Below are 21,161 nucleotides of genomic sequence, written 5' to 3'. Positions count from 1 at the left end.
TGGGCAACAGTGGGCCTAAACCTCCATTCCGTAGAAAAGAAGAGGGCAGAGCGTTCAGAAAGGAGATGGAACTTGGGTATCAGGAGAACTTGGCCTGCAGATTTCCTCAGTATGACCCTAAACCAGTGCTTTCCAACCGCACTGGACAGTGAACTTCCAGGGCACCTTGTTCAAATGCAAGATCCTGTGGGGGCTGGTCTGCACTTCCAGTAGGTTCCCAGGTGCTGTCCATCAGAGGACAAGGCTCCCCAGAGGATTTCCAGCCTTCCCTCTCACCACTTCCTTAATGTCTTCCTGACATCTTTCAACTCCTTCAGGAACAGTTTCCTGTGACCCATTTACTGGTGACCCGAACCAGAGTGCCTTGTTCTGTTCTAATATTTTACCCTCCCCTTGACAGATTGGGAGGTTGATGTTTTTTAATGTCTTCCTGAGGCATGTAGGCACCCAGGAACTAAATAGATGGATTTATAAACTAGAAATTAATTGAATTTGAGAGGAAGATAACTGCAATTGATGCTCTGCTGTTGCCCTCACCAAGGTGCCCTCTGGGTATAGAACGTTACTAAATGTACAGGGGATCAGAACAGAAGGCCTTGGGGGTGGGTTTGGGGGTGGTCTTAGATATCTTCCTGGGCTGGCTTAGAATTTAGCTTCAACATCTTTAATGACGGAAGCCATGAGGCTGCCTTTCTGCTTCCACAGAGCCTATCTGTTAATGCACATTAACCCGACACGTCTGCTTCTGACAGGACAACTAGAATGAGTCCAGTTTTCTTCTCCACGCTTAAGATCCAGGAAAGCTATTGCCATCCTAGTCAGGAGGCTCCCTGCTGCCATCATTTGTGAGCCACCTATTAAGGGGACCCTGAATGAGCCTCTGGTCACTACCCTCAGTAATAACCAACTGGTTGCATTTCATTTCCTTCCAGTCACATTCCTTACCTCTTCAGGTCCTGGCTTTGATTGTGGGCAGTCCTTAGCAATAATACGAGACTTTGGTGCCATTGCCTAAGTGGATCTGGACTAAACAGGATTACTTTGGCACCAAAGAGTTTAATGACTCATAGTTAATGATTTGAAGCTGCTTAGAAAAAACAAAAGGAGATCTTGTTACAGTGTTTATGCTATTGTCCCAAGTGAGGATTTTGCAAATATTGACAAGATGAATATGAGGGCTCCTTTGCTCAGAGCTCCACCAATATCTGTGTGTCTCAGGACCAGAAAAAATGGACTTTGCCTCAACCCAGTTTTTCCCGGAAGCCTTATGGTTTCAATGTGCAATTTTGCAGAACATGAGGTTCAATCAAAGGTAACGTCTATCATGTTATAGTAGAAATTTGTACCAGTGCCATAGTTATGGCAACACTTAAAAGAACTTTATTTCTGTGCAGCTACATTAAGATGTTGATTTGAATATTAGTTTTGTAGTATTGATGAAGGGTAGTTGGAAGAAAGGCAGGCTGGGACCCCGCCCCCACCACCGCCTAAGAGGAAACCACCCTTAGAAGTATTTTACACGGTCGTGGAAGGAGCCCTCCACCCTTCCCCCCCATGATAGATAGATGACAAAAACCTGATTGGATGACAGGCGTAGGGAGGGTTAATCAGATTAAAACAGCCCTCCAACAAAAGCCCATAAAAACCCCTAGACTTGGAAACGCGGATGGCAACCCTCTGGGATCCCCTCTGTCTTCGGGAGCTTTGTGCCATCACTTTATCACTCAATAAACTTTGCTTTGTTGCCGGCCACTCTTGATCTTGTCTACCTCTTCATTCTTTGGAGTGGCGTGACCAAGAACCGGGGCACCGAAGAAGGAAATCCTGTAACAGCATTTGTAATTAGTAGGTTTTGAGGTTCTAAGAACTATAAATTTAGGAAATGTATGTAGTTATATCTACATATATATATAGTTTTATATATGTAGGTATTTAACATAATTTAAATGCCACATTGGTGGGTGACTGAGTAGGCTCAGTAGGTTAAGCGTCTTCCTTCAGCTCTGGTCATGATCCCGGGGTCCTGGGATCAAGCCCCATGTCAGGCTTCATGTTCAGTGGGGAGCCTGCTTCTCCTTCTGCCTGCTTGCGCTTACTTGTGCTGTCTTTCTCTTTCTCTGACAAATAAAATCTTCAAAAAATAAGTGAATAAATCTTTAAATGCCACAGTAGGAATCTACAAGAATGTCATTGGAAGGATCATTCAAGTGTGAGAAACAGCCACCAACTCCTTTAATCCTGTCCATACACTTTTGTGAAGGGGTGAGGTTGGACAATTCACCAGTTAGCTATTGCCACAATAATGCTGCGTAACAAACCACTCCAAAACTCAGGCTTTAAGTGACAACCACCATTTATTCTCACAGCTGGCTCTGCTTTTCATTGCTGGTCTGAAGCTTAAATAGGGTGGCTCAGCTTTGCATATCTCATTCTTGGGCAAGTCAGCTAACTGGGCAATAGCACAAGGAGGAAACACTAGAGGCTTCTTAAGACTTACACTCAAAACTGACTCACTGTACATCTGCCCACTTGTCATTAAGCAAGCCACCTGGCCAAGTCCAAAGTCAAAGGATGGGCAAATATTACTCCTTCCACTTTGAGGCTATTACAAGGATATGGATGTAAGAAGGAATGCTGAATTAGGGCCAATCATTTAATCTACCATGGTCTGTGACTGGTTAGGAGATCTTTGTCCTGTTTTTGCAAATAACCGCTGAGCAATTGTATTGAACAAAGGGTGTGCTGAAATAACTTTATGGTTCTAGATATGCTAGGTGAAATGATACACCCTGATTAAAGGGACAAAGGTAACTCATAAGCCTGGCTAGGAAGAATAACTTCTATCAGCGGGAATTTAAGTACAGCATTGTGCTAGGAACTGAAGCAAAACCCCTTTACCCTTGCATCCTAGTAATTCAAGATCAGTTAGATTTTAGTTGAATATACTATTCATCATACTGTGAATATATGTAAGAGACACTAGTTTATAATAGTATGCAAAGGTACTTTATTCTTGGTGTTTAAAAATGTGCATTATTTTCATTATTGTGCTGGTTTCTATTTTATATCAGAAAGTCCTGAGTGACAGGAATTACTCAGTATTTTTGTTTAAATGATAGAAACTAAATGTTAAATTTATTCCCTCTTCATACCTGTAGACACTGCAGGTCGGTGGGTGAACAAGGCAAATAAGGCAAACTCTTCTCCCCCATTGAGCCAGATGCAACATTTTGACATTTTTATGATATGCAGGTTAACTTAATTCATTGACTTGGTTGGAAAGCTGGCAATGGTAAAGTAGGATCTCTGTGAGGTAGGATCTTCCTTCACAGCTACTCCAGCTGTTTTAATTCCTGAGCTACACTGTGAGCTCTAAAATGATGTTCACTGCACATTCTTGAAGCTTTCACATCTTAAACTAACACCTTTTGGCAGGGTAGGGAACTGTCTGTTAAAAACCTTCTTAGCCAACCCAAGTCACCAGCAATCTTAACCACTAAGTTACTATAAAAAAATGAACTTAACCAAGCTTTAATTGAAACTTGAGCCAGATCCCTTTTCAGGATATTAACCCTTTGAGAGGAAAGAGGGCCTCACCAACTACTTCTGTGAAGTGACTCCTATGGTATAGTGTACCTAGTGTCCAGAGTGTAACCAAACAAGTTGGACAACCCCCATCTCCTGACTAGTTTATCACTGTTTATACACAAGGTATATTTAAAGCTGATCCCAAATATAGTTCAGTTTTAGCACATCGAGCTCTTGCAAGATGCCAGATTGAGTGGGAAACCACTAAAAAAGAGTGATGGTCCATCACCTTTTACAAGTGAGAGGAAAACATCAAGGAGGGAATAAAATTTCTCCCTCCTAAATTCATCAGATCTGGCTGTCTTCACAGCCTTAATTAACAAAATCCAGAGTCCTCAATTTCCCCATTTCAAGAGCTCATTTTCAAGGTGAGGAAGAGCTTTGACGTCATCCCGTTCGCCGTCTTTTCACGACTGTATTCCCGATTCTCAACGCTCCTTTGGAGACACAGCTAGGCGTGTTGACTTCGAAGCCTTCTCCAAAAACACTCAAGCTCAAATTTCAAGTAGGCCTCCGAGCAGTAGTGACGGGAGAGGAGTGGAAGGCGGTGGAGGAGGGCTTTGCAGGCGAGTAAACAGCCGGAAAACTATTATAAACAACTATTACTGCCTTGTGACACCTAATAGGCGCCGATGTGGGTCGGAGCCACCAATTTAATTCTTTCCCAAGAGGTTTTGGCTCTGGAGCGGAGGAGGACCGTGAGGGTCGGCGGGACTTCTTAGCCTGAAATGTAACCGGGGCAGCTGGAGGAGAAGGCTGCCAGGGTTTTATCTATCCGCACGCCTTGAGGGCGGGCCTTGGCAGCAAACCCTCATCTGCCGGGAGCCTGCCTGCCGAGTTCTATTGCCCAATGAGTCCGGGGCAAGGATGTGGGCGCAAATCCTGTTTCCAAGCGGCCCCTAAACCCCGTGACCTCGGTGTGCAATCAGTACTGAAGTAAACCTGCCAGAAGGAGTCGGCCCGGAGATCCGTCAGGCGGCTTCTCTCCCGCGAACAGTGACGCCAGCCGCCTCCAAGATGCGCCGTAGGCCTGGGGCTGTCTGGCACCTCCCCGCCCGGCTCTCCAGGCCCCGCCCATTTGGCCACGCCCTCGCTGTGATTGGCCGAGCTTCAGGGCCGGGTCGCGCCACGATTGGCCGGGACTCCGGGACGCTGGTCCCGGGAGCACGCCACGTGTACGTAGGGGCGGGCCGGAAGGCGAAGACTCCAGCTGACGCGGACGGGCGTCGCTGCCTTGCGGTGGACATGGAGTGGGACGGGCAACAGCTGTCCGCGCGGCCGGCCCTGGAGACAGAGGGGTTGCGCTACCTGCACGTCACGGGTGAGTCGCCGCGGGCCACGGGCTCGTACCGCCAGCTCACCCGGGCGCCGCCATGTTCGGTGGGTCGTCCTCTGCTGCGCGCCCGGCGGGGCCTGGGGAGGCCTGGGGAGGCCTGGCCGGCATCCGGGTGGCGCCGCACGCAGGTCCGGGAAGGGCCTGGAACGCGCGCGGTGGCTGTCCGGGAGTGGCACTTCTCTGGGCGGCGCCGTCGGGCCTCTTTTTGTCGAATCCTTTATGCGAAGCAAGCCCTTCCAAGTTGCGGTGACTGGGACCACTCGGCCCTGGGCATTTTCCTCCAGGCCTCGCGTCACCCCACCCCCAACCCATACCCGGCGCCGTATCGGCCCCCACGGCCACCCCTTTCTATAAGTTCCTGAGGTCTGAAGGGCTTTGCCCTCCCGAGTCGGATAGACTTCCCTTCACCCATCAAAACCCGCTTTGCGGTGCCCTCCATCCTCCGGACTTACCCCTCAACTCCCCGGATGGTTGAGAAGTTCCTCCTCGGTGACCCCTGAATTGTGCTCGCTTCTATTTTAACTGCCTACTTGGGAGGCCATTTCCTCGGCTAGACCCGGAGGGTTTTGAGGGCAGGAGCACCTTTGTCTTAGTTGAATTTTATGGAAAAGTCTAGTAGTGCTATGACTTTCAGTTTCTTGAAAACTGTGTTTTTCTTTTCAGTGGGCTCCCTGCTAGCCACCTATGGCTGGTACATCGTCTTCAGCTGCATCCTTCTCTACGTGGTGTTTCAGAAGCTTTCCACCCGGCTGAGGGCCTTGAGGCAGAGGCAGCTGGACCGAGCGGCGGCTGCTGTGGGTTAGTGCCTGATAAGAGAAAGGAAGGCAGTGGCTTTATGCCTATTTCTTTTAGTATTTAGAAGTTCGTGTGTTAGGAAGAGTAAGCAGCTCATGATTCTGATCACCATGAAAGGAAAGCCATTTTATGCTTCTGTAATTGATTTTGGGGAATGTGCAATAGCTTTTTTTTTTTTTTTTTTAGTTTCAGAGATTTTAACGAGATGGAAAACCTGCTTGATGGTGTGTAGCGCATTCACTGCATATCTTGTTAAATGGTTTTTCATTTATAGGATAGATTGAAGTGAAAACTTCACAGCTTCTCCATACTTGTGGGTCTGCCTGTTTAATCTTTAGAACCATTGCGAGCGACAAGAAACTCAGCCTTGGTTCTTTATATCCTCCACATTTTGATTTTCACAACTTCCTCATCAGATCTGATTTCAAATTACGCTTGGCTGTTTCAAAAACATAGTCCCTCTGAAACAGTAGCCTTTTCGCTAGGTAGAAGCTAGTTTCTGAGGACGTATCTAAAAGAAATGTCAAGCGTTTTGAGAATGGCAGCTCAATTAAATACAAATCCTTCTTCTGACTCAGCACAGTTACTTAGTTCGAGGAGAAAAGCAAACGTCGTAACACAAAAGGAATCACCAGTGCAAAGACCTAGGAATGTCCTTTACCCAAACAGACCTGTCCTCTCTCCCATGAAACTCTGTGGGCCTGCCATTCCTTCAGTCTTTTTGATTGTTGGCTGTACATCTGACAACAAACTACAAATTGCACATCTTGCATAAGATGCAGGATTTCAAGAGGGTGGCCATGGTGTTAGGAAACCGCGTTAGTCACCTTGGTGAAACCATCTCTACGAGTGAAGCGCTGGCAGCGCGAGACCCGCTCTTACAACTGAGGAGTAGGTTTATAAGATGATGATACGCTGGGCATTTTTAAAGAGGCTTAGTTGTTTTCATGAAGCACTGCGAAAAGTAAACATGCAGTCAAAGTGTTATGTGGTGCTGTTGTACAATTTGTAGGAAATATTTGGTTGAAAAAATCCACACTTGATTCTAAGAATGACCTGATAGTTACAAATGTTACCAAAATTTACATTTTTGTGAAGTAGAACTATAATTTTGTTTTGTTTCTAAAGATAGAGTTCCAGTCATTCCTCCCACTACACACGCACCGTAACTACCTGGACCACAACATTTTGGCCCATTTTATGTGGATTCGGTTAAGTGCTCTTTTTCCATCACTGTGTAGGTAGTGATGGTTGCTTATACTTCTGGGTAGTGCTGATGTGAACGTGTAGTTCTACTTTATTTTCTTCTTTAAAAATTAGCCACAGTACTGTGTAGTTGCCCTGTGGTCATTCTTAACATGGTGGTCTGAACAGATGAGCAGATAGAGAACTTGACAGTATATTTATATAATTCTGCTTTGTTTTACAAAGCAGATAAACGTAGATAAAGCTGGGGAGCTCATTTCCATTAATGCTAACTGGAAGGATTTTTCTTTTCTATAGAAACAAGGTGTAAAATGCCTAAGGATCTTTACCTCTTTGTGGTATGGATCTGGGCTCTATAAGTGATGGATAATGGTCAGAAAACTTTATCTTCCCTTGTCTTCTCGAATTCTGGTCATCCTAGAGACTGGATGTTAGATGTCCAGGTTGTGGAATGGAATCTCGGGGTGCCCCTCAGACCACTTAGATTTCAGTCACGGGGCTGTGCCAGACTCTCTGAATTGGAATTGCTGAGAGAGTCCCAAAATATGTGTTTCTATCAGGCATTTCTGGTGCCCTGGATCTTTAACTAGAGCTAAGAACTATGGCAATAGCATACTCTTCTGCCCCCATAAGCAGTAAAATTTATGCACAACAGGAAAATTTTCATGTAAAGTACATGTTTTTGCGTTGCCTGACTTCGGTACTTCTGTATCCTTCTAATAATATGGACCCTCAAGAGTTTCTTTTTTTCTCAAAATTTTTCCTGACATTTTAGAACCCGATGTTGTTGTTAAACGGCAGGAGGCTTTAGCAGCTGCTCGTTTGAAAATGCAAGAAGAATTAAATGCACAAGTTGAAAAGCATAAGGAAAAACTAAGACAGGTATGAGCTGGTTTTAGTTTGAAGACATGGTCTTAAGAAATTTTTTGCTGCTTTGTGTGTAAAAGAAAGTGTGTGTGTGTGTGTGTGTGTGTGTGTGTGTGTGTAAGCATGCTTGCCTGTATGTCCTCCCCACCCCAGCTCATTAGGGCAGGTACTGGAAACAATTATGGCAGAATCGATTCCACTTAGTTCAGTGTTGGTCAGCACACTTTCCTTGTGCAATATCTTAACTGGGGAAAATACTCTTTAAAAAAAGTGTTCTTTTATTTACCTTTTTGCTTTTCAGTGGTTTCTTCACACAGCGTTCTCACCCAAAACTGTGTGTCCCAGTGCCACGCCCCTGAACACACCGAGTGCACATTCAGCTTCTTGTTCCATTGTCTGTTTCAAGCCACGTATTTCACACAATCTAGCTAGGTGGGGCCATTCTTCAGTGGATCGAAGGAGAGCCAGGGGGAGGGCGGCAGTGGGCTAAACCCAGGGTTGAGATGGGGAGCAGGAGATGGAGTTTTGAACGATTTTTTAAAGGCACGCGGTTTGGTTGGGGAGCGATAGGGGGGCGGGGGAAGGAAGAACCGAGGACAATTGTTGGAAGTGACCTGAGCAGTCCGGTGGGTTGTGCTGCCCTTCGCAGGAGCAAGACCACCCACCAGATGTGACCCAGTCTGTATAACTGAAACAACCAAGTTGTAGACTCTGCATTCTGAGAAGTTTCGGTCCAGATGTTTCTGGGCCCTTCTTCATTGTCTCAGAAGAAAGCCTCTGCATGCTCTAAGGCAGCAGAGAAATTGGTCTTCCTGTTGATTTTTGCCTGTGTCTGTGGTGTCTCCAGGGTCCTGTGCCTTTCTGCCACCATTAGTGGCTCTTGTGATTTCTGCGTGGTCATCCAGTACGTGGCTGGTCTCCCCAGCTTGTCCGGAGCCCAGGAGGAAAGGACAGAACAAGACCACACCTACTCCATTCATCCTCCTCGGTCACCCTGTCCTAGCAGCCTTCTTCACTGTTCAGTTGCATTTTTTCCAACTTAAATACAGTCACTAACCTAGAATGTACTAGCACATTGTTTATACAAAGTAAAAAAAAAAAATTCATCATTTTATAAAAATCTGTACCATGAAAATTAAGTCTTTGATCTCCTTGTTCTTCCATCTGCTGCTGCCCAAGCATTCCATATTAGATTTTTAGGTATTTTTCTAGAAATATTTATCTGTATATAAACACGCATGGAAATTTTTCATTGAAATGGCATCGTAGTATACATAGATGCCATTTTTGAGCTGTTCTGTTTTAGTTTTTTTCTTTGCTGATCTTCAACCATTTAATTATTATTGTTTCGTTCTGAGAGCCATAGAGTAAGTTGAGTTCCTTCTCCATATCAGAACTGATGACTTCAGGGTCTGAGTTTTTTTTGTTTTGTTTTGTTTTGGTTTGGTTTTTTTTTTGTTGTTGTTGTTGTTGTTGTTGTTTTTCACTTTGATTTTTTTTTAAATGTTTTATTATTATGTTAGTCACCATACAGTACATCCCTGGTTTTTGATGTAAAGTTCGATGATTCATTAGTTGCGTATAACACCCAGTGCACCATGCAATACGTGCCCTCCTTACTACCCATCACCAGCCTATCCCATTCCCCCACCCTCCTCCCCTCTGAAGCCCTCAGTTTGTCTGAGTTTTTTGTGTGTGTTAGTAAAATGCTTGATCATTTACGCAGTTCGCTGACGTAGCTGAAAATAATCTTCTGAAAAGATCGTTTTTTTAAAATTGTAGTGTGAAGGGCACCTGGGTGGCTCAGTCGTTAAGCAGCTGCCTTCAGCTCAGGTCATGATCCCAGGGTCCTGGGATCGAACCCCACATAGGGTTCTCTGCTTGGGGCGAGCCTGCTTCTTTCTCTCCCTCTGCTCCCCCTCCTGTGCTCACTCGCTCTCGCTCTCTCTCTAGCTCTCTGTCAGATAAATAAATAAATAATTGTAGTGTGAGCCCCCCAAAATTGGGAAAGGGACAAAAGCCTGTGTTCGGTTTTAAGATTGTTATAGCACATGGGGTTCTGTCTCCTGTACTTGCAAGCAGAGTAGTAATAGCAAACTGATTTGAGTCTGCCCGACCCACAGCTGAATCAGCTGTCCTGTTGGCGGTCCCGGATTTGTCCACCATGTTCCATCCCGGTGTTCTGCGTGTCAGCTAGGAGTGTAGACTAGCCTTCAGGTCAAGAGATGGTCTCCTCCTTGGCCTCTTATCCTTGCAGACAATGGAAGCACGAGGTGCCAGGTATTGGGGGTTAGCAGCAGCGGATGCTGAAAGCCGGGGAGAAATTTTCTTGAAATGTGCTTCCTAAGGCATCTCCTCACATATCCCTGTGACATCACAGTTACCTGGAACCAGAGCGAGCAGCAGTGGGGGTCTGGCTTCCCCGGGGGATGAGAAATGTAGTGCACGTACGTGTGCACATGTGAGATGTGTAGCTGGCTGCCGGCCGGCGTGTTGCTCTTCAAGGAGTGGGAGGCAGAGGCAGAGGTCCAGTGTGCTGGATTTCCCTCCCGCCTTGGGAGCCTGCTCGCTGTGTGCTTATAAGCTTTCTCAAGTGCTCATTGTTGTGCACAGTTTTCTACTGAGATTAATTTTCCTTTATGTTTCCAGTAGTACTTGACTTTCAAAGCACTTTCATATCTGCTCTCTTTGGATCCTCACAGCCTGCAAAGCAGAGGGCTTACATGGCTTTCCTGAGGTAACTCAGCCAGGTGCAGCAGAGCAGGCCTGCCAGCCACGCTCCCCCATTCCAAGTCAGAGTTCTTCGTGTCACGACGATGTCCTCCTCTGGGCACATTTCAGAAGAACTGAATTGGTAGTCTTTTTTCCGTGACACTTTTTGCTTTCTTTAATAGTTTATAAAAACAAGCCCCAAGTCTGGCTCCCTGCTTAGTGGGGAGTCTGCTGCTCCCGCTCCCCCTCCCCCTGCTCATGTTCACTCTCTCTCTATCTCTCTCAAATAAATAAAATCTTTAAAAAAAAAAAAGTTTCTGTGAGTTAAACTCATACCATTGATGACAGCAGTATTATTAACTAAAGAAAATGCAGGTGAAGGTTTGGTTTAAAGGACTTTTAAATGAAGAAATCACCAAAATTAGCATTTTCTTTGAGAAAGATGGCAGCTTATGAATTCATTCTGTAACATGTGCAATTCTTTCTCAGCTTGAAGAACAAAAAAGGAGACAGAAGATTGAAATGTGGGACAGCATGCAAGAAGGGAAAAGTTACAAAGGAAATGTAAGAAAGCCTCCGGAAGAAGACGGTCCTGGGCCTTCTACTTCATCGGTCCTGCCGAAACGGAAATCTGACAGGAAGCCTCTGCGGGGAGGTGGTGAGTACCAGACACTAACGTATTCCAAGCAATTCCAGGGTAGGTGTACCTTTTAAAAACAAGATTCTGTTTCTTCCTTTATTATCTATAAATTGAAGCTAATTGCTAAGGTTGGGATTGTGAAGATTAAGAAACGCATGCGAAGCACCCCTTAGTGGCTGGCGGTCACCAACCTGGTGAGCCCAATGCACCTGTTGCCCAGTGTCCCGGGGCAAGGATGTGGATGTAGGTCCTGCTTCCAGGAGGCCTGTGACCTCCTTGGCTTCAGTGTCTAATCAGTAAGGGAAAAAAAAAAGTAAACATTGACTAAGAAATTGAAAAGGGAGGTTAGTCACAGCCCCAGTGAGTAACTGGCACGACGGCCCTCGGATATAAGCATCTCACCCTAGTCCCACAGCCCTGGAAGGGGAGAGGTAAGCAGAGCGAGGGATAGTTTGCCCATCTTGCAGATCAGTGTCACAGGCCAGAACACAGTGGTTTTTGTCTTCCTAGCCAGGGCCACCTTGTTTCTTGCAAATAACTTTCTCAAGGAGACACAGACAGATGTTCATTTTTTCTGTGAGCAACCCCCACCCCCTGCACTCCAGGTTATATGGTTGCTGTCTGTCTCCATCCCATTCTTGAGGTCTTTCACATCCTCTTGGGAAGACGTGACACACACAAATGAAAACAAGTCATGTTTGTGATCTGCTAGCAGTTCCACAGGAATCCTGAGGGAGGAGGGGGCAGGGGGCCAGAACACATTGTGGAGGAACCAGTTCTGGGCTGAATGCCTTGTTCTCCGTTGGAGGAGAGGCTTTCTGTGCAGAGGTGCTGTGGAGGCAGAGGGGTGGAAGCGTGGCGTCTTGAGAGGACCACAGGGAGACTGGAATATGGGCGCTAAGGCAGCACGGACACAAGCTGGGCCACCCTTAAGGGCTGGGTGCCATCCCCTTTGTGTCAGGAACCCAGAGCTGGCCTGCTGGAGGAGCGATATGTCTGAAAAGCAAATGCTATTTTAAAACTTTCTCTCGGGGCCCCTGGGTGCAATTGGTTAGGCGTCCGACTCTTGATTTCGGCTCAGGTCGTGGGATCAAGCCCCGCATCCGCCTCCTTGCTCAGTGAGTAGTCTGCTTGAGATTCTCTCATCCTCACCCTTTGCCCCGCACCCCCCCCCATACATGTTTGTTTTCTCTGACTTTCTCTCTAAAATAAATCTGTTAAAAAAAATTTGCTGGAAGGATATTTTTTAGAGCAAACAGTGGTGGTATATAGGAGAGGAGTGGACGTTGTAGAGAATGTAACGTATGACTTGCTTCTGTGTGTGGTCTCTTTGAGTGTTGCCAACAATCCTGAGCTACATGCTCTCTGACTAGCTTGGTTTCACAGACTGAGGGAACTGAGGCATGGGGAGTTATTGCCCAAGACCCACAGCAGAAGCAAAACCACTTCAGTTAAGGTCTCACTGGCCTAAAGCCTGAGCACTCAACCTGGTCACCAAATGTCCATTAACTTTGGGAAGCTAATGAGTGGGCAGGGTTAGGAGTGAGGGCAAGGGCACCTACATGACCCAGGTCTGACTGGTAGAAGGGGCAAGTTCCATTCTGTTTTGATTTTTTTTTAAATTGATTTTCTGTAGCTTGCACAGTCCTTATTTGAATGTATACATTTTATTAAGCACTGTAGCAGAAGCCTTCATATACTTAAATCCAGCCATCTTGAGACGTTTTTTGGGCAAATTTCTTGTGTGTTTTGGGGAGTTTTTACGTTTCTGAGGAGTTAAGGCCAAGAAGCTAGATGGCTTCTTTTGTTCCCACCAGACAGTCAATTCAAGGTACAATCACAGAATGAGTATTTTTTTTACATGGTAGCTAAAAGTTTTATGTAAAGGTCTGTGAGAATATTTCATGTCAGGTTCACAATTTTCTGTTTTACACAGAATGTTCCCAGAACTGTTTTGCTTCCTTTCTCTTGTCCCAGGTTACAACCCATTGTCTGGTGAAGGAGGTGGAGCCTGCTCCTGGAGGCCTGGACGCAGAGGCCCCTCATCTGGTGGATGAGGCTAAGAATCTTGTTAGTGTCGCTTGTGACATTAGCAAGATGAATCCGTAACCCTCAATTCAATTGCCTTACGCACACTTTTCACAGCGACTAGCCAAGGGGAGTGGGTTTATTTCTGTTCTTAACTACACTGCATCTTTAACGGTTGAAGTCAGCATAGGATAGAGACATCACCACTAGCAGTAGTGACAGTTGGTCACACTTCACTAAAGCTGGTGACTGCATTCATTGATTTCATGGGTAATTGCTAGTTGGTAGATAAAGCCCTCCAGGTGATTAACAATCTTGATAAAAGAGACCTACTGATGGTTCTTCACGTTAGAAGTCCTTGCTGGTAGGACAGTCTCTGTGACAGGTTGCGTTGAATGATGTCTTCCTTGTAAATGGTGAGCCCACCAGCGAGGATTACTGATGCACAGTTGATGGGGTTGTTTCTGTATATTTATTTTTATGTACAGAACTTTGTAAAAAAAAAAAAAAAAAAGGAACTGTAAATATTAAAAAAATGCAAAAAACATTTTTCGCATCTTTATTAAATTCAAGGAAAGTTCTTGAAAGAACTTGAATTTGTCTACCAAATGTTAAACAGCTTTTTATCATTCCACAACCTCCTGTTATTACTTATTTTCCCTACTCACTGTTTCTCACCTGTGGTGAGCAAGGTGAGTGACAGTCAGCCACAGTGATTCCCAGAGTCAGCAGATCCCTCGCGGTTTGTCCACTGAATCGGGTGCTCGGAGGTGAGTTGCTAAATTAATAGGATAAACAAACATCTTGTCGAGGTGTCTCGAGGGCCAGCCGGGTTTCTGAGCGCCCTGTTGGTCATTGCGTTTGCACCATGACTCATTTGTTATATTCTTATCTAGAGGCCCTTTCAGGAGTACACTACACAGAGCCAGAGAGTAAATACTTCAGGCTGTGCAGGAGAATAGTGTTGGGTTTGTGTACTCTTTAAAAAAATTGTTTTAATTTAAATTTAAATTCAGTTAATTAACATAAAATGTATTATTAGTTTCAGAGGTAGAGGTAAGTGATTCATCAGTCTTATACCCAGGGCTCATCATATCATGTACCCTCCTTAATGTCCATCACCCAGGGTTTGCACACTTTTTTAAGGAATGTGGAAAACAAAACAAAAGATTCTTAGCTCATGGGCTGGATTTGGCCTACATACTGTAGTTTACTGATCCTGCTGTCAAGTCAAGATCATAAGAAGAAACAAAATTAACCTGCAGAATAGTGGTAATTAGCCAGAAAAGTATTCTAGAGTGGTCTCGTATATAAATTAGTCAACATCTGTTGAGTATCTGGTGTGTGTGAAGTATTCTGAGGTTGTCTTCTTGATATATATAAAGGAAAAAATATAGTCTGGTCCTGTGGAATTTACAGTCTCTTGTGGAGGGTTGGGGAGAACAAAAACAGGACACATGAAGATCAGTGTATTTACAAATAGGTTGGAATAGTCCAGACTAAGAATTTGAGTCCGGAGACATTTGAGTTTAATTTTGGGTGGGAACAGTGGGGGTTCCAGACAGAAGAGAGGGTCAGTGAAAACAAGGGTGGGGCCTGTGAGGTTTAGGAGATCCCAGTTTCCAGTTTTTAACTAGATTGGCTTTTAACCAGCATAGAAGATTTACAGCATGGGAAGTTTCAGACTTGGATTAAAGTATTTCGTCCAGATTTGTTGTTTACATTGAGAGAGTCCCTTGTGGGCTCTAAAGGAACTTTTTAATAATTCTTTCCTTCATGTATATTCTGTAGCTGAAAAACGTGTGTTAAGTTGCTCTCTGTGATTCATTTTAGAAGTAGAAGGGCATGTTTTAGTATACTCTGAGATGTGACTCATTTCCCTCAAGCCTCATTTTTTCCATAAATGTAGAAATTAGTGAGTCATGAGCACATGGGAAGAAACGATGCTTGAATTCTGAGCCTTGATCACCACGGTTGACTTTACCCTTGTGTTCCTAATAGCCAGGGGCTATGGATAACCAGGGTGGAGAGCTATCTGGCTAATGAACCAGTTATGTGGGAAAGTAGCATTATTAATATTTATAGTTAATATTTGGTTATTAATTAATATTATTAATGGTTGAAAATTGTGTGCTACAATCCTAGGGCAGAAAGCATCCAGAAGGGTGGACGGAGGTAGCCAGGGAAAGTGGGTCTTGCTCTCCTCTTGAAAGGATGAGAAGGAGGGCCAGAACCTGAGGCCTTTGGGGAAGAAGGGAGTGGGCTAGGGCCGGGAGAGCCATGTCAGAGCCATGTTGGAGCCATGTCGAACTGGCCAGGACACTGCCTCATGCCTCGGCAGAGGGGCTGCAGCTGGGATGGCAGCTTGGAACTGGTATGATAGACACTTGGGAGGTATAAGTTTTCAGTGATGAATGTGTGACCCAGTCCTTCCTGATCCTGGAGCAATGTTAGTAGATTCGTGGGCAAAATACAAGTGAATCATCAGTTGAAACCAGTAGCTAGAGTTCTGTCTTTGGCCAGTGCACCTGCTTCTGTACATGGGGAGAAAGACAGCCATTTGGATCCCATCCCCTCCTCATGGACTCCACTCTTGCCTCTCCTTCCTCTCCCTTCCCCTCTGCCATCTCTACTACTCTTCACCAAATATTCACATGCTTTGCATTCAAACAAGATCAAGGCCATATTGTATAAACAAAGCCCTGGCTCCTTGTGGTGCCCTTCCCTGTAGCGCAAGCTTTTAGTTGTCTCCACCTGTCCTCTTCCATCCTGCCCTACCCTCTGCTTCACACTGACCAGGCTGTGTCATCAGATTTCAAACTGGTGGAACTCTTGGTCACACCTTATTTGGTCTGGTAGCACTTGACTCCTCCTTGCAGCCTTCCCTTTCTTGTCTGCATAGCACCACACACTGGGTTTTACTCTGGAGACTGCCTACACTGCTCCCTTTGTCAGTTCCCGCCCTGGAAAAGTTTTCTGTATTCTCTTTCCTGTTCCTCTTCCTCACCAAAGCTCTTCTTAAGGTCGCCTGTGGTATTAAGTCTGATGGATCATTCTCGATACTCACCTTAAGCAAGCATCATTTGCGATAATTGAGCACTCCTTGAGAAACACTGCTCTCTTGACTTCTAGGACTCCACTGCACGTGACTGGTTATCTCCTACTTTTCTGGCCACTCCTCAGCGCTTTTTTTTCTCACCTTCTGACCGCTAAACACTGGAGTTAGAGGAAGTTAGAAAAGGCCAGAAGGTAACCAGTATCAGTGGTGTTGTGGCAACCACAAATGTACAAACACCTTACTCACTGGTTGGCTGGCTCTCAGCTGGGCAGCAGGTGACTGGGCCATGTGTTTCTCAATCTCTGGCAGCCCAGCTGGGCTTGTTCACATGGTGGTTCTGTTCTAAGAATAGTGTGCTTAACCTTTCCAAGTTTGTTTGCTTCACATTGGCTACCATCCCATCAGCCAAAGCAATTCCTAAGTCCAGGCCCGATGCAAAGGGTGGAGAAAGACTGCTTCTCAATGAAAGAAGCAAAAACCATGTATAAGATGCAGAGAAGGGAAGGAAGCTGGCCATTTGCAGTGGAAATACTGTAAATCCTCTTGGATCTTGTAATATCCATCTTTCAGCCTATGAAATCCCCAGTCTGGATCAAGGCTGCCCTCACTTGATCCTTAAGGACCATCCCCAAGATTTATAGTCAGGAGAATTGCCTAGCAAAGGGGAAGAATACTGCTCTGATAAATACACCACGCCCTAATCCCAAAAGGAGCCTAGAAAATGGCCTGGTAATCGGCAGGGCCCAACAGGAGACATGGCTCGCTCAGTCCAGTTGATGGAGGAGTAGTCCGTGAAGGAGCTAACTGCAGAGGTGTGGATGGGGTTTAGGGAAACCAGGGAGGGAGGGTACAGTACTGGGGACAGCTGACAACACTGGGGAGCCGTTGATGTCCTCTTCCCCTCTGCCCTCTCCCCCCCCCCCAAGCCTGTAGATTGCACAAAAAACAACTACCGGAACCTGCAGAGGGAGAGAGGGCCTGTATGGCGAAAGCCGCCTGAGAGAGACAGGCCTGCAGGAGAGCGAGCCGACTCTCACTTCCCAGTGAGAAGGAACGAGAATAAGTACTCTGACCCCCCCCCCCTTTCCCACCAACAGGTTTATGCCAGTGTCTCTCAGTGGCTGAACTTGGCTGAAAGCTGGGGTTCCTGGGGACAACATATCAGCTAATCAGCTGATTCCCTAGTGGCTGTTAATGGGTTGAAATATGTCCTCCAAAAGATATGTTGGAAATCCTAACCCCTGGGACCTATGAATGTGGCCTCATTTGGAAATAGGGTCTTTGCAGATGTGATCAAGTTAAAATGAGGTGTGGGGCATCTGGGTGGTTCAGTCAGTTAAACATCTGCTTTCGACTCAGGTCATGATCCTGGAGTCCTGGGATCTAGCCCCGCATCCGGCTCCCTGCTCAGTGGGGAGCCTGCCTCTCTCTCCATCTGCCTCTCCCCCAACTCATGCTCTCTCTTGCGTGCTCTCTCTCTCAAGTAAATAAAATCTTTTTTAGAAAAAAGTTAAAACGGGGCGCCTGGGTGGCACAGCGGTTAAGCGTCAGCCTTTGGCTCAGGGCGTGAGCCCGGCATTATGGGATCGAGCCCCACATCAGGCTCCTCCGCTATGAGCCTGCTTCTTCCTCTCCCACTCCCCCTGCTTGTGTTCCCTCTCTCGCTGGCTGTCTCTATCTCTGTTAAATAAATAAATAAAATCTTTAAAAAAAAAAAAAGAAAAAAGTTAAAACGAGATCATTCAAGGTCCTACTGAATTAGGGTGGGCCCTAATCCAATGTGATTGTGTACCAGCTGCTAGGGCTGCCATAACAGCACCAGAGACTGGGTGGCTTAACAGAAGTCTCTTCTCACGATTCTGATCTGGAGGCTGGAAGTCAAAGCTGTCTGCAGGTTTGCTCTGCTCCTGTCTCAGAGATGGCCACCCTCTTGCCTCTTCACATGGTCTTTTCTCTGTGGATGTGCTCCTTTGTGTGTCACAATCTCCTCTTTTAAAGAGACCAGTCGGGTTGGATTAGGGCCCACCCTAAGGCCTCATTTTAATGTAATTATGTCTTTAAAGACCTTATGTCTTTAAAGACCAAATGCCGGGGCGCCTGGGTGGCACAGCGTGTTAAGTGTCTGCCTTCAGCTCAGGGCATGATCCCGGTGTTATGGGATCGAGCCCCACATCAGGCTCCTCTGCTGGGAGCCTGCTTCTTCCTCTCCCACTCCCCCTGCTTGTGTTCCCTCTCTCGCTGGCTGTCTCTATCTCTGTCAAATGGATAAATAAATAAAATCTTTAAAAAAAAAAAAAATAAAGACCAAATGCCGTCACATTCTGAGGTACTGGAGGTTAAGGCTCCAACATGTGACTTCTGGGGAACACAATTCAGCTCATAACAATTGATGTCCTTAGAAGAAGAAAGGACACACAGAAGACAACCATGTGAAGATAGAGGCAGAGGTTGGAGTGAAACAGCCCCAAGCCAAGGAATGCCTTTAAAGGACAAGGAAGGATCCTCCCCTAGGGGCTTTGGAGAGAGCATGGCCATGCCAACACTTCAGTTTTAGACTCTACCCTTTAGAACTGTAAGAGAAGAAAACCCAGTTAGTGGCAATTTGTTATGGCAGCCAAAGGAAGCTAGTACAGTGGCCTACAGCGCACTCCTCAATGATGCCCTCCAGGAGTGGCCCTGCGGACACCCCTTCATCAACACATTAAAGATGGCGGTCATGAGGAGGCATCAGTGTTTATCACTAACAAGGATAGCGATCGTGAGAGTGCTGGGTAATTTCCGTTTACCTCTCCATACCCACTCTCCACCCTTCTTGCCGGAAGAGGCTGACCTGTATGAGCTGCAGGGATCCTTAAACAGTCCATTCAGGCCAGCATCTGGGGGTGCTGAATCTAAGCCACTTTGACCACAGGCGTCAGGTAAGGAGTCTAGCAGATTTGAACACCATTCCAGAGGGCTCCAGCCAACACATTAAACCCTGGATTCCATTTTGAGAAGTTTGGCTCCAGCGATCCTTTTATAATTCATTGTCTGACACCGTTGGAGTCCATTATTTTGATTCTTCCCAGACTCCTGCCAGGACAGATGGATGAGGTCCTGCCACGCATTTCGGTGTATAGCTCTGCCCTCCCATGGCAGGCCTGGTAACTTCCATCTGGGATATGCTGGGATCAAACTTTTCCTGTGGCCTGGAGGCCCTAAGGAGGGGAAGGGGTGAGTCCTGAGGTTGTAATCAGCATTAGCAGGAGAGGCAGCTGCCCCAGGTGTGTTCATGGAAAGATGTTCCTGTAGGGGGAGACTGGCTGGGGCTGAGGCAAAGGGATTTAGAGGTCAAAGTTTTCAGTCTCCTCTGTGTCAACACATAGCTCAGGGTGCACTCTTTCCCATCAGTGCCCTTAGTGTGAGAGACCAGACAGGGCTGAGCATTTAACTGGCAATGCAGCTCTGCAACCCTTGCAGTCAGGCCCCAGCCAATCTCTCCCGCAACCACAGACAATGCAGGAATTCCATCAGGGCTTTCTGATTTCCCACTTGGGTTCTGCATTGACCATAAATAGCTACCTTTAGTTTGTCCTTCTCCCTGTCCTCCCTATATACTCAGGGGCCATCAGAAGTGGCCAGGGGGCACCTGGGTGGCTCAGTCATCAAGCGTCTGCCTTCGGCTCAGGGTGTGATCCCGGGGTCCTGGGATCGAGCCCCACATCCGGCTCCATGCTCCACTGGGAGCCTGCTTCTTCCTCTCCCACTCCCCCTGCTTGTGTTCCCTCTCTCACTGGCTGTCTCTTTCTCTGTTAAATAAATAAATAAAATCTTAAAAAAAAAAAAAGTGGCCAGGTGACCTCACTGTCTTTCCAGTCCCTTTTTTTGCCACAGGGACTCTTTCTCAGCCCTTGGATCTCCTATTGCTTTGCTCTCCTCTCCTATGACCTCACCAGTGACACCTTGAATGCCTGAGGTGCCACTATATGCCATGGCTTACCAGTGTCCCATTGCTCACTCCTTAAATATGTGAGCAATGCAGCATTGTCCCCAGTCCCATTTTGAGGGTCTGTTTCTCAGACCCACTCCCAGGACATTCACTGTAGGTAGCAGACAGGGTCTTGGCTAGAAACAGATGGCCTGCATGAACTGGGTAATCAAGAAGACCCTAATAAAGGGACTGCATACAAAAGCATGGGCAGGGTTTAGGGAGATGAAGAAGGGAAGGTTTGGTGGCCCAGGGCTGGCAACACTCCAGAGGTCATTGACACCACCAGGCTTGAGGCAGCAAGGGAGAGTAGAGAGCTGGAGCCTTGCATAGGGGTAAGGGGCTGCCCCATGATGCCTTGGCAGGGGACCCAGATGGTGACGCCTGTACTATGTGCTGCAAATGCTCTGGCTCCAAGGTGGTTTACAGTAAAGGGTACTGTGGACAGTGAGGCTGGTAAAAGAGCCTTATAAAATGAGGACAAAGAAAGAAGGAAAAAGACCTCATATAGTTCCTGTTATTGAGCATTTAAACTTGTTCTGGGTTGCTCAGTAGCCAAGGCAAACAGGGAACTACAAGTTGTTTGCTTCTCATTATTAGAAAAAAGAAAGATGCCAGACATTTGCGGAGAGAGAGTTTATCCTGGCACTAAAGTGTGAGACAAATTTCGGACAAAGGACTTTAACAGAAGAGAAACAAATGCTAGAAGACATAATAAATGTGCCTAAGGACAGGTGTATAGTAAATTCAAATGTGGTTTTCAAAAACAAACCAGGAATGCTGGTCTTTCTTATAAGGACAAACAGGAAAAGTTAAGGGTATCACATTAATGCATAATTCAGTGTGGGCAGTATTTATAATAGGTCAATCCCAGGACGGCCAGTAGGCTTCATCTGTTGTTGCTAGGTGGTAGCTACCCGGAGTTTTTTGTGTTGAGAAGCACCTGGCTCAGAGGCCTGTGATG

The 21,161-nt window shown here is 46.2% G+C and overlaps 1 protein-coding gene across 4 annotated transcripts in view; it reads left to right on the top strand.

Annotated features, from left to right (window-relative positions):
- Positions 1 to 4,760: 4,760 nt before the first annotated feature.
- SELENOS (selenoprotein S) overlaps positions 4,761 to 21,161 on the top strand; it is a 53,139-nt gene continuing 36,738 nt past the window's right edge. The window contains exons 1-5 of one of the 4 annotated variants that reach the window (XM_045795378.2): positions 4,761 to 4,909; positions 5,588 to 5,722; positions 7,701 to 7,807; positions 10,994 to 11,162; positions 13,122 to 17,956. In XM_045795378.2, the coding sequence (XP_045651334.2) occupies positions 4,834 to 4,909; positions 5,588 to 5,722; positions 7,701 to 7,807; positions 10,994 to 11,162; positions 13,122 to 13,207 (573 nt within the window). In that variant the 5' untranslated portion in view covers positions 4,761 to 4,833 and the 3' untranslated portion in view covers positions 13,208 to 17,956. Of the gene's footprint in view, positions 5,053 to 5,587; positions 5,723 to 7,700; positions 7,808 to 10,993; positions 11,163 to 13,121; positions 17,957 to 21,161 lie in introns of those variants that run through there. The other 3 variants (XM_087856720.1, XM_087856719.1, XM_045795379.2) reach the window with 3 other exon arrangements.

The sequence above is a fragment of the Ursus americanus genome, chromosome 28, assembly GCF_024610735.1.
Source record: "Ursus americanus isolate L20-20 chromosome 28, mUrsAme1.1.p, whole genome shotgun sequence".
Lineage (NCBI taxonomy): Eukaryota > Metazoa > Chordata > Mammalia > Carnivora > Ursidae > Ursus > Ursus americanus.
This window is presented reverse-complemented; position numbering and strand designations above follow the sequence as displayed.